The sequence below is a fragment of the Anas platyrhynchos genome, chromosome 3 (genome assembly GCF_047663525.1).
Source record: "Anas platyrhynchos isolate ZD024472 breed Pekin duck chromosome 3, IASCAAS_PekinDuck_T2T, whole genome shotgun sequence".
NCBI classification, from domain to species: Eukaryota; Metazoa; Chordata; class Aves; order Anseriformes; family Anatidae; genus Anas; species Anas platyrhynchos.
In genome coordinates, this window is record NC_092589.1 from 57,962,027 (window position 1) to 57,977,178 (window position 15,152).

The 15,152-nt window shown below is 41.4% G+C and overlaps 1 protein-coding gene across 2 annotated transcripts in view; it reads right to left on the reverse strand.

Moving 5' to 3' along the window:
- The window catches only part of AIG1 (androgen induced 1), a 121,745-nt gene that overhangs the window by 8,150 nt on the left and 98,443 nt on the right, over nucleotides 1-15,152 (reverse strand). The window contains exon 4 of one of the 2 annotated variants that reach the window (XM_027454424.3): nucleotides 5,289-5,404. The exons of the other annotated variant lie outside the window; for it this stretch is intronic. Within the exon in view, the coding sequence (XP_027310225.3) occupies nucleotides 5,289-5,404 (116 nt within the window). The remainder of the gene's footprint in view (nucleotides 1-5,288; nucleotides 5,405-15,152) is intronic. 2 annotated transcript variants of the gene reach the window in all.

Genomic DNA, 15,152 nt, shown 5'->3' on the forward strand with positions numbered 1-15,152 from the left:
CAAAACTCAAACGAACAAATCATTTGTGGTTACAGACGAGGGACCAACCCTGTGCTTTCAGAGGCAGGAGCACAATGACCCACACTAAATCTGTTCTACTTTTGGTTTCTAATACTGACTGAAGTGATGTGAGGGACATTTTCATCAATCTTTATGATTTTTTCTTCCAAAAACATCGGGCAGCTTATTCTGCATCTCATCAGAACTGTTAGGTTCTCATCTATCCTAAGATGTTGGGATCTTTACAATGCCAGCCAAACAGGTGTAAGCCACCTACAGTAGGAATGTGTAATGTTTAGAAATTTTACATACTAAAAAATAAATTCAATAAACAGCCATCAAGAAATAAAAGCACTAATTTCCTATTTTCCAATTTCTTATGCTGGATTCTTCTCCACTGATCTGACTGCTGCTGAACAATACGAGAGTCATAGCACTGTCCTCCTGGTATGGAATGGCTGATGTAGTCAGAGGACAAATCCCAGAAAACTGCAGCTGCAAAAAATGTCACACAGTAATGTCATGCAGAACATAGTCAGCATGACACAGTGCTGTCATCCTTTGGGATGAACAAAGCTTAGCAGAAATTTTTGTTTACGTACAGGTAGCTAGAATGACAGAAACTCTGCAGGATTTGGAAGTCATCTATTTTGATAAATATTTAATTTTAAATATAGAAATGGTTGCTATGCTTTCTTGAGCTACATTTTAAGGAGCTACACAAGCAAGTGAGAATGTATTATCTATGCATGTCATCTGTGATTGTACTGTTGCTTTGACTGAAACACTTGAGGATGTGGAGGTGGAGGGGAGCCAGAAAGTAACAGTCCATAATGGCCACGTCAGACTTAATGGGCTGAGGATCTGTGCAGACTTCTCTTGCTGAAAGCACTTCTGCTCTTCCACCCTTCTTCTGGGTCAAGCACAGGGGATGCTAATCTTCTCCTGGCCTATTTCTGCTGCTTCTACTTCTTCCTACTCTTTCCTGTTCTGAGTAGTCCTGGCTCCAACTCTTTTCTCCTCCTCTGCATTGTCGCATCTATCACCCACCTCTCTGTCAGCCTTCCACCCCAATTTCAAAGCCCGTCTCTCTCTTCCCCTCCAAGCTTTTCCCACTTCCTTGCACAATTTCAGCTTTCAAGCTGCTGACCTGTGAGCTGCACATTTCCTTACCCATGTTCTCTTCACTGGTGGTTCATCTCTTTCACTTGCCTCAAGGATTTTTCACTTGGTTTTCCCCAACCACTGATTCCTCTGATCCCTCCTGAATTTCTCTCCCCAGCGCTCACTCCCAAAAGCATTTATGGCCCTCTCCTGACATACGGACACACAACAGACCCTAGCACAGTCATGCTGTATCTCCTGCTCCATCTGTATCTATCACTACCTTCTGGTTTCTGAATCCTGCCTTCTTAATACATGTAAATATGGCTGCCAATTCTCACCAAGCTTCACCCTTTCCTTCTCAATTTCAAGGTTTGCCCTAGCAGCCCCCATCCTTTTGCCAACATATGCTCTTTCTGATCTTCCTCTCCTTCTATGGAGAACCGCTAGTGGAAATCCTACAGCAAGGCTGACAGCAGCTATCTCAAATTCATTCCAAATTCTCGGCGCGTACATTCCTTTCTTAAATTCACTTGAGAAGAATTCAGCAAATTACACCATCTAAATACTTTCCCTCAGCACATCTACAGAACTCTCCTAAAGTCACTTAAAGTCAAACTTTATTTTCAAATGAAAGTTTAAAGGTACCTGAGTTATGGAAGCAGATTTATCAGCTTAATAGATTTATGAATCGAGTCCAAGCCTGGCACTTGCGGAGAGAACTTCCAGCAGATTTAAGATAGCAACGAGAGAGCAGATCAAGCCTTTTGCTCCCAAACACGTAGCCCTGCATGACTACAGCAGTGGAATCAGATTCTTAGGATCTGATTGTCTGGAATCCTCAAGTACTCAAAAGCAGAGGGAACAAGAAAGCTATTTTAAATAAATGTATTCGTCTCGGTTTATTTTAGGGACATATTAGGCTCTGATATTAGTTGCCATGAGGTCATTCTTATTACAAGGAGCAACACATTTCTGGCTCTTTTCTGTTCCTTGACAACCAACTCCATGCTCCCATTGGCAGTATTTTCTGGTAGTACTGGCAAGCTCTTGGGTTTTCTTAGCACTGTCTAGATTTAACAATTCAATACAAATTGTGACCTTTTCAAGCCATGTTAAATAAAGCCAATTGGCCTTTCCCAACCTAACCCATGGCCTTGATCCTGAAAGTCCATGTATGGTGTGCAACAGGCAACGCAAATCTGTGAATGCTGTGCCTGAGCACAGTTCCTTAAGATCAAGGCAGAGCTCTCCCTCCACAGGCAGTACATGAGCTAAGTGTGCCTACCAAATGCTCTCCTGATTGAAGAGAGAGAATGAAAACATAAATTTTAAAAAAATAAATAATTTTTTTTTAATTCTTCAGGATGTTTCTCAAGTGGTTGAGTCACCATCCCTGAAGGTCTTTAAAAGACATTTAGATGTAGAGCTCAGTGATATGGTTTAGTGGAGGACTTGTTAGTGTTAGGTCAGAGGTTGGACTCTATGATCTAGAGGTCTCTTCCAACCTAGAAATTCTGTGATTCTGTGTGATTCTGTGATTCAAATTACTTCTCTGAAAAATGCTTAGAGGATAAAAAGTTATTTAGCTATATTCTTCTAACTTTGGTGATTCTATTCAGATTTTTTTCCCACTTTCTCATTTATCACATACATATAATAAAAGCTCCCTATTCCATCATCCCTTCCATATGTGAAAGATTCAGCCACATATGAAGCAAGTCAGAAGATCTTCTCTACCTGTAGTTGAAAAATGAATTAACAGAGCCTAAACTAAACAATTTGTGCTCCTTTAGAGTAAAAGTGAGACTTGATAAATCACGCAGCATGGTAAGAAGGTTTCAGATGAGGTAGGGAGACTTCAAAATTCACAGGTAAAAACCAGAACATCTGATTAGCAACGGCCTACATTTTATACACAATTCTGCTGAGGAAACAATGACATAGGGAGAAGGACTCTAATGCTCAAGCAGCAGATACCTGGCTTCAAGGTAAAAAAACAAAAAACAAAAACAACAAGAACTATGCACCAGCAGGGGACCCACAGACAACCAAAGATAGAAAGGAAGGAAGTTCCAAAAGGCTGGATGTAACTAGGTCATTTGCAGGTGTCATCTCATTTTAATGCACTGTGGTAACCTTGAGGGGGCTAAAGTGTACAGGAGCAGCAAATCCTAATGATATCATTACAAATTCTCTAAGTGATCACAGACAGTACTTCAATGTGCTTACCTAGCAGTAGGAAGACAGTGAACCTTAGCTGTGAAAAGCACGCACCCTTGAGTAAGATGGATGAGAAAAATACACTTTTCATACTTCTATTCCTCATTCTGTGAACATTAAATACACTGTATTGGTATAATTGTATCATGATTTACCCTGCAGCCTCAGCCAAATCTTGGATAGAGGCTTCAAAAACAGCTGCAGGCTGCAGATGCAGAACTTGCAGGTGATGGCATGGTACAACCTGTGTGTCCCTCTCGCCTTCCCAAAGACTTCTTTTCATAAAAATGGATTGAGTAATGGACTGCAAGTGCAGATTTTAGCAGGGCTACCATTAGGTAGAATAAGCAATTGTCTCATATCATCTTCTGCAGAATCACAACTCAAAAGGTGAGTCACTTGGGAATAGGCCTATCCTTAAACAGCAAAAGCAAAGGAAGATGACAGTAGCCTGTAACCAAATATCTGCCTAGTGGTTAATTTCTTAATGCAGAACCTTTTTCCTCTGCTTTATTTGTCCTACAGTTTCCTTTTACATTGTACTTATAGCTGTAGGGTTCAGATGCACCGTAGTAGGCAGGATCAAGCCATATGAGAATCACACTGATACTGTAACAGCTTCTTAAAAGAATTTAAGACACCTCTGTTTTTATTTCATTTGCAGAACTAGATTGCTTCATTTTTTCTATTTCTATTGAACATTTTTCCATGTGTCTACTCAGACGATCATGAGGAAAACTGTCACTGCCATACTAGGTCAGATCATGGGTACAGTAACTCTGCTATCTTGTGTCTAGGCAACTTCAGAGGAAGGTGGTAAATAAATAGCACAGTTACTTATTAGCATGTAAGTGTTAAAAGAAGTTCCTTTCTCCTCAAGAAATCATTATGTGCCTCTGTGCATGAGACTGTTCTTATCTTAAATTGAAAATATTAGTCTAGCTTAACAAATACATGCATGCTTATAAAAGTAAGTGGCAGAATATGAGTAGCATCCTGGGACACAGCATCCCACTTCAGCTGGATCACAGTCGTTTTACGATCACTTGATGTGCGTCGATGTACATGAATAATGGCTTCTCTTTCATTGGACCGAAGGGAAAAATAGCATGGCTGAAGCAGTATTACAGTACTGCCTTGAGCCTGTGTTCCTCTCTCATTAGTTTGATCTCACTTGACTGGTGGTAAAAGCAGTATTATCCGTAGTTTTGGAAAACATCTTCTGAGCTGAGGGTTGTTGTGATGTGAGAAGAAGTAAACAGGAGGTCATGAAATGCTTGCAGAAGGGATAGAGGATATATGGTATCAAAGGAGCACTGTTAGCAAAACAAAGGCTTAGTGAAAAGTAAAATGCCAGAATGACCAAAGTAAATTAACTCCATCATATAAGTCAGGTGCTTGAATAGAAACCGCCCAAAGACAGAATTTAATGTTGCATAGAAAAGGTTATTGCTGTTTAGTTTTTCACAAACATTTGCATTTTTTAAAATAAACTCCAGAGTGTTTGGATTACTAGGTTATTCTGCAATCAATTTTACAGGAAGAATTTATGAACTAGTAAAGAAAAAAGACAGCGTTCTATCTTTTCTGTTGCCGCGTAAATACCGATGCAGGAAATCATTTGCCTATTCTCGATTTTATTTGATAGAACAAAACCCCTAAGCAATAAAACGAAGGTCCAAGAAAAACATTTAGCCTGAAAAAAAAAGGTCGAAAAATGTACCCTTGGAAAGACCACTGCTTACATGGGATTGTTCAACAAATTCCTGTTGTGTGAGGTTTGGCATATACTTTCTAAAAATATAAGCATCTGGGGAAACCAGACAAAGCCCAGGTCTTGGACCAAACGAGGCATGCAGCGTGAATCTGTTAGCGATTATATCCATAATGAAATATGTGCCCAAATTTAGCAGTACAAAACCCCCAATACAATATGAAAACACAGCATGTACAGCCCTTACCATAAAATATAGCCAACAGCGAAGGTGCACACTGCAGCCAGTCCGCAGCTCCTGCTGGGATACTGATGATGTGTTGTTCTCATCTCGATTAATATAAAGGGCAAAACTGTTGTATGCTAAAAAAAATAAAACACAAAACAACAGGGGAAAAACAGGTGATACAAATGATTCTCACTGCATTTCCATGCTAGTTCTGCAACAAGAATCTTAATCACAAGAAAATAAAGACAGTTTCTGGATGGCTTGAAAGAAAAGGTAATATGACTCTATAAAGTAGATCAATAACCTGAATGCTTAATATTACCTCTATAACACTCAATCGTTTGAGAGAGTGGGGGGAAAACTGAGTGAGCAGAATATGATTTTCACGTTGGCCAGGGATCCAAGGAGGACACTCAGTGAGTAAAAACAGGATGTGGCACGAGGGGACATGGACTCCAAGGGGACAGGGATCCCTGTCCTAGCTCAGCCCGCAATTGCTCTGTGATGTTTGCCACATCAGTTTGGTTATTTTGACCGTCCAAGTTAAGAGGCAATGTGTCTGATTTTCAGAAGCTTTAGGCACAAACAATGCCAAATGTATGAATATAAATGGAGGTATTTAATGCTTCTGAGAATCAGGTTTAAAAGCATCTCAATCTGGGGACTTGAGAACAGGGGACATATTTTCAAATGATAGCCTCAATACCTTTGTTCCTTCATCTGCAAGGCAGGAGCAATTACCTTCTTCGGAAAGGTGGTGTGAATCTTAATTTGTTAGTTATTGTGCAAAATGGTTTTAGATTCCCAAATGAAACATATGAAAGCCAAAGCTGTAAAAACCTTTTCAGCCACTTGTCTTTATTTAGCTGTAAAAGGCCTTATTTTGTCATTTTTCCATACGTGTTTTCCTACACTGTCCCTTCTGAGAAGGTCTGTTCATCCAATTAACGTCAGCAGAATGAAAAATTGCATCTAGCCTGCCCCCAGCACTTGATGTCTAGATCTCAGAGTGCTGGCAGGCATGAAAATATACACAACTGAAGCACAAGCATGTCGTGAAATAAACCCCATCATTTCCGAATACACACCTCACCTAGAACCAGCATTACTGCACGCTCCAGAAACATATTCTGCCTTGCCACCTTGGGCCCACATTATGTCAGGAAACGAAGGTTACGGTTTATGTTGGCCACAACCCACCATGAGATGTGCACATGTAGTATTTTGGGGTGGTGGAGGGCCGAACTGGTACATTTGCAGTAGTTACACTGTAGACCCTCATGAACATGAAGGCAAGACAGTCTTGGAATAGAAATATCCACACGTGAATAACAGGTTCCCATGAGAAGAAAGAGCGGGGTACTGAGCCTTTAACAAATGTGGAGAAGGAAGAATTGTTTGAATGGGAAATGATAAGATAATGGAAAGGCTCTGGCTCACAGATGTAACATAATTTGAATTGGATAACTGCTCTGATTTTCAATACATCAGTAATTAATGACTGGCATTTGGAGAATGTCAGGTGGATAATACAGCAGTTAGGGGAGCTTTCAATATCTTCATCTTTTAACAACTTGTTCCGCCCCCATCCCTTTAAACAGTATAAAACAGCATCAAGGGAACGCATAGATGTTTTACACGTGTTCTGTAATAGAGGTGCCCACTGCTAGAGGAGAGGTCTATTAACTGCTCCGTACCTCCAGAGTCCATTAACAGGGACTGACAGCAATGCGAGCCCTGGAGGATCACTTCTAAGTCTTGCATCGGGGTGAAAAAGGTCTTTAAACAGAGATCAGTACCTCGCTGCACAGCCCCCAAAACGCTGTAGCTGGAGGCTGTGCAAATGTTCCCTGCCCTGGCTCCATAAGCTCTTCAGAGGCACAAACAGAAGACGGCAAAGACTTTTAACTCCCAAACCCACCCTTGATATTTCTTGTATGACGTATTCTTGGGACACAGTCACTTAGTCTTAACTGCTTGTAACACACATGACAGTTGCAGAGCTTGGGAACTGTACATGTATTTCCCAGTTGAAGTGTTTGCCACTTTGGATACTGCTTGTTGATGCACTCTTCACTAATGATAACAACTCAGTAGCTTGCCAATTAAAAAGTAGTTAAAATAATTTCAGTAACTGCTCTCTAATCCAGAATCCTTTTCTCCTTTCTTTTTTTCCTGTGGTTATATAATAAAATAGGTCATTATTTTCCAAAATTCTCCTTTCTGCTCTTTTCTAAAGGTAAGAAAAAAAAAGAGGATAATGAGCTATAGCACTGAGGATTTTATGTACAACATCCTGTCAAAAAGCACAGTGCAATTAGAAGCAAAAGGAGGAAAAGCAGACATATATCTTTAATCTTAATCACTTAGAGCAAATGCAGGTGCTACCTGCAAACAGCACAGTTTTAAAAAGCCAAGGATGAACTTCGGCTTAAGATATTCTAGTGAAACCGCCACTTAAAAAAGCTACTGAAGATGCTTTACCCAAACTACAAAAAAGACAAAATTTCCCTTTCCTACACTTCCAACCCCTTCAAAAATGTTAATTTAAAAAGCATAACCCTTTGTAAGTAGGGATACCTTCTGTCAAACAGACCTATCTCCAAAAACTCAAGCTATAAATACCAAATGTGAATCAGCCTGGCACCTGGATGAAGGCCTGGTAAAGGTGAGTGGGAGTCAAATGTGCTTGGAGTGAGATCTACTGGGAGCAGTAAAGGTGCGGAAGGCCAGACAATTCATACCCTCTAACTTTTTTACCACCTGATTTTTGAATAAACTTGGGACAGCTGTAATCTGACACTTCGAAAATAATGTTGATGCTTCCTTGACCTGTTTATTAAAGATCACGCAGTGCCCATGAAAGATGCCCAGTTGGTATCGTGGGGACTGATCCCATTTACTCACCGTCAGGCTTGGTACAGGCCTGGGAAGGACAGCACATTTCTCACCCTGCTTGTCAAAGTATCTCTAGAGGCTTACTTAAGAGAAGGCTCAGGCTTGAGGAGGTTCAAAATGGTGAGGATGATTACTCACTGTAGAAGAAGCTGTCACTCTGCAACATTTAAAGTCTTAAAGAAAAGGGCAACTTATGGAACATAATGACTAGTATAGTGTATTATAATAGTAATAATCTATGCTATTACGAGTGAAAAATACTATATGGATAAGGCATTTTTATTACTACAGAAAGAAAATGAAATGAAAGGAGATTTGACAGATCTGCTAGCAAGTGCTGGTCTCCGCAGAGCAGCAAACTGAAGTTTCCTCCCCATTTTGCATCCACCACTCAGTGCTGCTTCCTGAGGTTTGGTCACCTACAAGTGGGGAAGAAATTTGGCTTGCTGAACCTTCAACTGCTGGTAATGACACGTGAAGACAGACAGAGACCAGCCTGACTCACAGTCCAGGTGGAATTTGCAGGAAGGTTATCGTATGGACAGTTTGATCCAGGAAACTCCGAGACTGACTCCAAAGGAGCAGCCTCTGAGTGAAGCTCAAGTAGTGGACACTGCGAAAACCACCCTGAGGGCTGCAGGTGGTTAATTCCTTGAACCACTGCAACAACTTTCTGAGAGAAATTCTGCTTGAAAGGCACAGCCTTCAAAAGGTTTTTTTAAAACACACATCTCCCCTCACATGGCATATATGTGCCTGATGACATATTAGACTGGAAAAGCACATTACGAATAGGCAGCACATCTGAAATGTTGGCTTGACAAACCGAGGTTTGATGGAGGGCTGCACTTCTGCAACAGGTAGCTGGAAGAAGAGATTTTATGTAAATCAAGTACATTAGGAATGAGTTCTGTAATAGTCTTTAGGCAAATTAAATGCTTGCTCTTGAAAGCCTGATTGTATGTTTTATCTTCCAACTAGTAAGTGCTGCTTTTTTTAACACTGTTTTCATCAGTACCTTGACTAGCCTTTTGTCCTCCCCTAACTGTGCTCCAAAGGGAACTTTAAAGCTTTTTAGAAGGTGCTAAGTCAACAGCTTTGAGTATTGGTATCTTCTGTCCTTAGCACAACCTGTGGTGCTGCTATCTTCCCACTAAGCCACCCAGCCCTGATCTGCAGAGGTTGACCAGGATTACCTTTAAGACCAGGAGTGCAGTCTAAAAGAGCACCTGCCTCCTCAGATTCCCAGTTACGGTGCAGAAGCTTTCTTGGAAGCTTTCCTGGAGTAAGGAGCCTACATTTACGTGCTGATCTATATAATTTCTGCAGCCTGGGACGTGGAGGGCTGCTCCCACACCTGCTGGGGAAGCTGCCCAGTGCTGTGTCACCACCACACCAAAGGCTGCTGATGCTGCCATGAAGCCATCTGAGGCCCCTCCTTAGTGCCCTCTGCGCAAATGGCTGTGTGAACTGCTGCGTCTGTTGGCTGCCTCCGTTTTCTGTCTTCCTAAATTCCTCTCAAAAATCTAGTTTCCATCAGTAGGACGCCATCCTTCGCTTCTTTTTCTGAGCTCCCAACTCGATTATGCGTTGTTAAACAGTTGCTGCATGTCAGAGTGAGTGAAGCAACCTGTCTGCATCTCCTTCTTGCTGCTCCAGAGTTTGTGCAGCTCCCAAGATTACAGACTTTACAGAAATGTTCAGCAAAATAACCTACGCCCATTCCTCTTAATTTAATATCACAACCAGTGTATTCTCCCTAGAAACTGATACTACTAGGCCTAAAAATCTCTACAGTTGTAGTCAGCACCATTTGCAAAGTAGTAACAGTAATAAAGCTGCATTTTCCGCACGTTCCTACTGGAGTAAAGTGGAGAACCAGATCAGAAACTGGTAAAACAAGGGGCATGATCGTGATTTACTTGTTGAGAAACTTCTGAGAAAGGAACAGCTGGCAAGAGAGTATTTATGTGTCATCTGAAGGATGATACCTTCCACCAAGGCAGCCTAATCCATAAAGAGAGCAGCAGGATATCAGAACTGGGTGCATAATAAATTGGAATCCTTGAGTGAGTCTGAACCCTTCTGAGACTGAAAGTGCTGGTAGCACTTTTCCTTTTACAAATGAGAAATTATGACTATTAACTGAGACACACTGATGCACAGGATGCACTCCAAGGCAGCCACAGACAGCTCATTAATTATTATTGTAGGTTGGAGAGAGGAAGAAGTATTCCATGATCTGAATGAAGACTAATACCATACAACGCCACAAAACACACAAGAGCCAGAGACAACCATTTGCAATCAATATGAATGTAGAGTCCTTTGAAAAGAAAATTAACACTTCCTCCTTAATGCTAGCCCCTCTTTTCCTCTTTTCTGTACATACATTCAGTGGACACGGTGTATCTTATGTAATCAGAATTGTATCCTTTTCTCCACACATACCTAAAGTTGACGGGTTTGTTCTTATTGTTCCTGACGTATGCAGTATACACTATATACTGAAACAGCATCATCAGTCTGCTCTCACCCCTGTGACTGCATTAGTGTCAGGGAAGGTTATATATAGGTGCTTATCTATAGAATTTCCACAGTGCCAATCACTGAGGCACTTCAGCACCTCAAAAGCTTCACTAAACATACCCTTGCAGCAGTCCTGCTCTGTAGGGGCAGGATGTCCTATCCCCGTTTGGCAGAAGGGGAAGACAGAGATGGAAGGCCTCACTCAAGGTCACGTAGGGTAGCTACAGAGGAACGGAGGATCACATCTCTGTTCCTGTGCATGGTGTCGGCCTAGGAAGAGCAAGCATGTACAGAGAAGTAATGGAAATCTGGTAAGAAAGTGCCTCTACTCAGTCAAGTTTATAGCTCTGAGACGTCTTGGCCCTTTTTGGCGTCTCTCAGTGAGATCACCTCTTTCACTGTCTTGGTTCCTCTCTGCATTTGGAGGTTTCTCAGCTGTTTCCCTCTGAGCTGTCCCTCTCCCATCAGTTCCTGTCCTACTGGTCCAAGGGACCCCCTCTGTGCCTTCCTCACCCCGATTCAGTAACTCCTGGGGTGATGCCTCCTCACTTCTGTCTTGGCCTCTCTGAGTTACCGCAGGTCCTTCCTGCAAATCAATCCGTATGTTTGGCAGGTGCAGATGATGCCTTAATGTAAGACACAACAAAATCTTGGTCACCTGGACTTGAAACAAGATGGTAGCAGGGACAGAATGGGATAGGATGTGGCCCATCTGGTATAGCAAAATTAGGTAATACCAGTGCCATGATGCCAACTGAAATGGCACTGTCATGCTACATGTTTAATTTTCTTCACCTCTGTACAATTTGGTATGGCTGCTTTTAATACACGTCACATATCCGGGTATCATGAAACACATGCAAAACATAATGTCATATAAGTCACCTCTCCCTCTCTGCTGGGATCCCTTAGCCAGACTTTCTGTTCTTTCAAGGACGTGCCCAAACTCCCCCCATCCGCTCCCAACAGTGTGCCCTGCATTACTGGTAGGAGACTTTTAAAGTACGAGGGCAACCAACAAAGCTCAGCTGCTGTTCAATCAGCCACACCTGAGCAAACTCTTGTGAGGTCCAGTTTACTTTCAACCTCAAGTCCTTATTTTTGCCACAAAATCATTAGAAAATGTGCCAGTAAGGACTGGAACATACATACACACATGCATGTCCTGTGCAAGGATCACTCACTCATTAATCAAAATATTAGGCAAAGTATTTTTCTATATATTTTATTCAGCCTATTTGCCTCTTACCGGTTAAACCATTTGTCCTAGAACTTCCTAACCTGCCATTTTCAAAAAGGTTTATCCAGGCAAAGAAATATTTTCTCGTGTCTTACAATTATCCTTAAAATCAATGTTTATAGATATATATGGACAGACTTACGTGTACAACAGATTCAATTTACATGAATGATTGCCGGGTGTTTATGCAGGTCATGATGAAGAAGTGCTAGTAAATTCATTGAGCCTCATGTATTCCTAGCACAAATGTCGCTACAGAAAGCTTGCAGATGTATTTTAGCAATGGTTTAAAGCAATTCTACTCATATGGAAAATAGTATTCCTCTCCTTGAAAAGCCAGTTCCTTCCATATCATGAGGCCAATTACACAGGCCTCAAAAGGAGAAAATAATTTGTATGAATATGCTTTCTAAAGCTCTTTTAACTGATTTGAAAAGTTTATCTATACATAAAATGTGCCGTGTTAGATTTTAGTGTCTGGCATTCTTCCACGGCCAGCACTAAGGCTTTCACAGAAGGATATTTTTGGCTTCATGATAGCAAAAGGATCCTCTTTCTAACCTGAAGACATTGGACTTTGAATCTGTCTCTGGTCCAGGATTGAATATTGCTTGTCCTGGGCTTCAGGCCAGTGTAATTTGGGGAAAGAAATTCCACATTTGGGAAAATCAAGAATCCATTCCTTGGCAGTTTCTTTTTCAAATGGTGGCTCTTTGATGCTATTCGGAAATTTAAAATCTTGGAAGTGGTTACTGAGGAGCTGGATTTATTGGGTGTTGTGCAGGTGAGGTAGCCAAAGGTCAAATTTTCATCTATCACATGGTAACTGCAACTTATCTGCAAGTTGGTTCAAACAATTTATTTCACGGGCATTGTCATTATCTATATTTAATGATTTCTTTAGATTATACATGCAAACTCCTTTGGTAAATAATTCTGTGGGGAGTGACATGATTTCCTAAGCCTTTTTGCTCCTGTATTACAGAAAACAGTAGCAGAACAACACGATTGTGGTCTCATTACTGCACCCAGAAATCTGTCTGTAATCAGCTTTGCATGACAAGAACTGCCCTGCATCTTCTAAACAGTGTGTACTCCACTGCAAGGCAGAGGTGCGTTAGGAAACAGCATCCCAAGCAGCTGTGCCTGTGCCCCTGGCCAAACACTGTGCTAGCACCAGCTCCACGCTCCTCCAGCCTCTGTGCAGCTGCCTGTCTTTGCTGGGGGCAGCCCAAGTAGCAGGTATGGCTGGAAACCTTGTCAAGGGGGAAAATGAGGCTGTGCAGGAAGGTGGGAGAAGACAGAGGGAGGTATGCCCCCTGTGTGTCCTCTAGAGCTGCTTCTCCTCTGCAAACCAGCCTGGGGAACATCCTGAACTACGGTCTTCTGTCGCGAAAATACACTGACAGTCCCTACTTACTTTGCCCACTGTATGACATACTTTATTTAGGAGGATCACTGTGCTTCAAACTCAATTAGTCCTAAATGCTATTGTTCATGTTAATACAATTGTTATTTTGATTGATAATAAAAGCCTACACTCCATAGTAAAAGCAGCAATGTTGGACACAAAGACATTACAAAATCTATAACCTGACCCTTTAAAACCTGCCTTGAACCATCAGGCTTGACTTATGAGACCAGTTACAATAGCGCTTCATGCAAAAAGCATTAGGTTAATGCTGGATCAGGCAATGTTGCCAAACACACCCTGGCATAATTAATCAAGAATATTTCAAAACCAGATCACCTCCAAGAGGTTATTGATTTCCTGTCACGACACGTTTTCCTTATGAGGTGCTACAATGCTATGTATCTGAGATGTGCTGGCATGTATTTTTCAGTGACTAAGCCTTGATCTATCTTCCTGGATTCCTGCCACTGGTGCATTGACATCTGCAACTACTCATGTTTGACAGTCTCATGCATGAGCTATGTGGCTTCCAAGTTGGACGGGATTAGTATAGGAGACTTTCTGAATACTTGAAATGTAATTGAAAGCAGATAAATACAAGGGTCTCAAGAGGGTGGCATACTTTGTACAAATGGTATCACATTAAATCATGCATATACATGCTTAGAATGAGAAAGATCGCAGTGTTAACCAGCATAGTATGCAAGGAAGTTTTTCCCCTTGCTCTAAAATACGTTTGAATCCTGATAATGTCCCATTTTTTCTGAACTCCACATATGCTGCATGGCTGAAGCGTGGTTGGACAAGCACACAAATGTACACATTTGGGAGAAGGGTCATGGGAAGAGGAACATATATGGAGACTGGCAGGTGTTTTGCCTTTCATTCATGCTTGAACTAAGGCACTTGTCTTCTCTGAGCCATGCCTGCTATATGATGACAGCTGAAGACAAACTACACATCAAGTAATCTCAAGATTATGCCGTTATAATGTAAAATGTCAGCAAATAAGAAATGATCTTTTCTCTTAGAGCAAAATTCAACTTTATTCCTTACACAGAACACATTTTACTTACCTGCTTTTCTTGGTGAATGTGGACATTGAAAACCTCATCTGTAAATGCATGTTTGTACATATTTACTGAATATTGTAAAATAGAGGATGTAAACTCTGCTGTACAGAGTTTATCTTTTATGTTGCCTTATTTTAAATTTTGAACTCTGCAAAAACAAGTAATCTTCCTTTATTGCAGATAATGCAGAGCTTGATAAACTCTTCTAATGGGAAATACACTACTGTTTCCTGCTGTCAAATACTGATTGAGGATTGCAGTGATGGGTAACATATCATAAGCACAAGAGGACTATGATATTGAATATATGTGATACCAAAGGGCTTCAAGATAATCAGATTGCAGCAGAGCTGTATTGGCTTCTCTGTGTTGTCTTGCAGACTCTAGCCTGCTTTTTTCTGTTCACTTTAACCTTGGTAAGCCTGGCTCTGATTCCCTCCTTAAGAGCTCTGTCCCCAGCCAGACTGGTCTCACTGAGGTATCGGCGAACTGCATGGCCTGTCTATCCCAGATGTGAAACAGGAAGAGCTGGAGATGCAATGTGATTCTTCTTACCACATGGTAGCTTTTTTCCTAGTAAGGAGGGCAGCAGAACTGTTGTGTGGGGCCAGTGGTTCCTCGGAGAGCAGTAGTTGAGGGGAAGAGCTGCAAAGGGATAAGTGGTCTCACGTCTCATACACTGGGGAACCCTGGAGAAAAGAGGACTTCCTACTCTGCCTGGTGTTCCT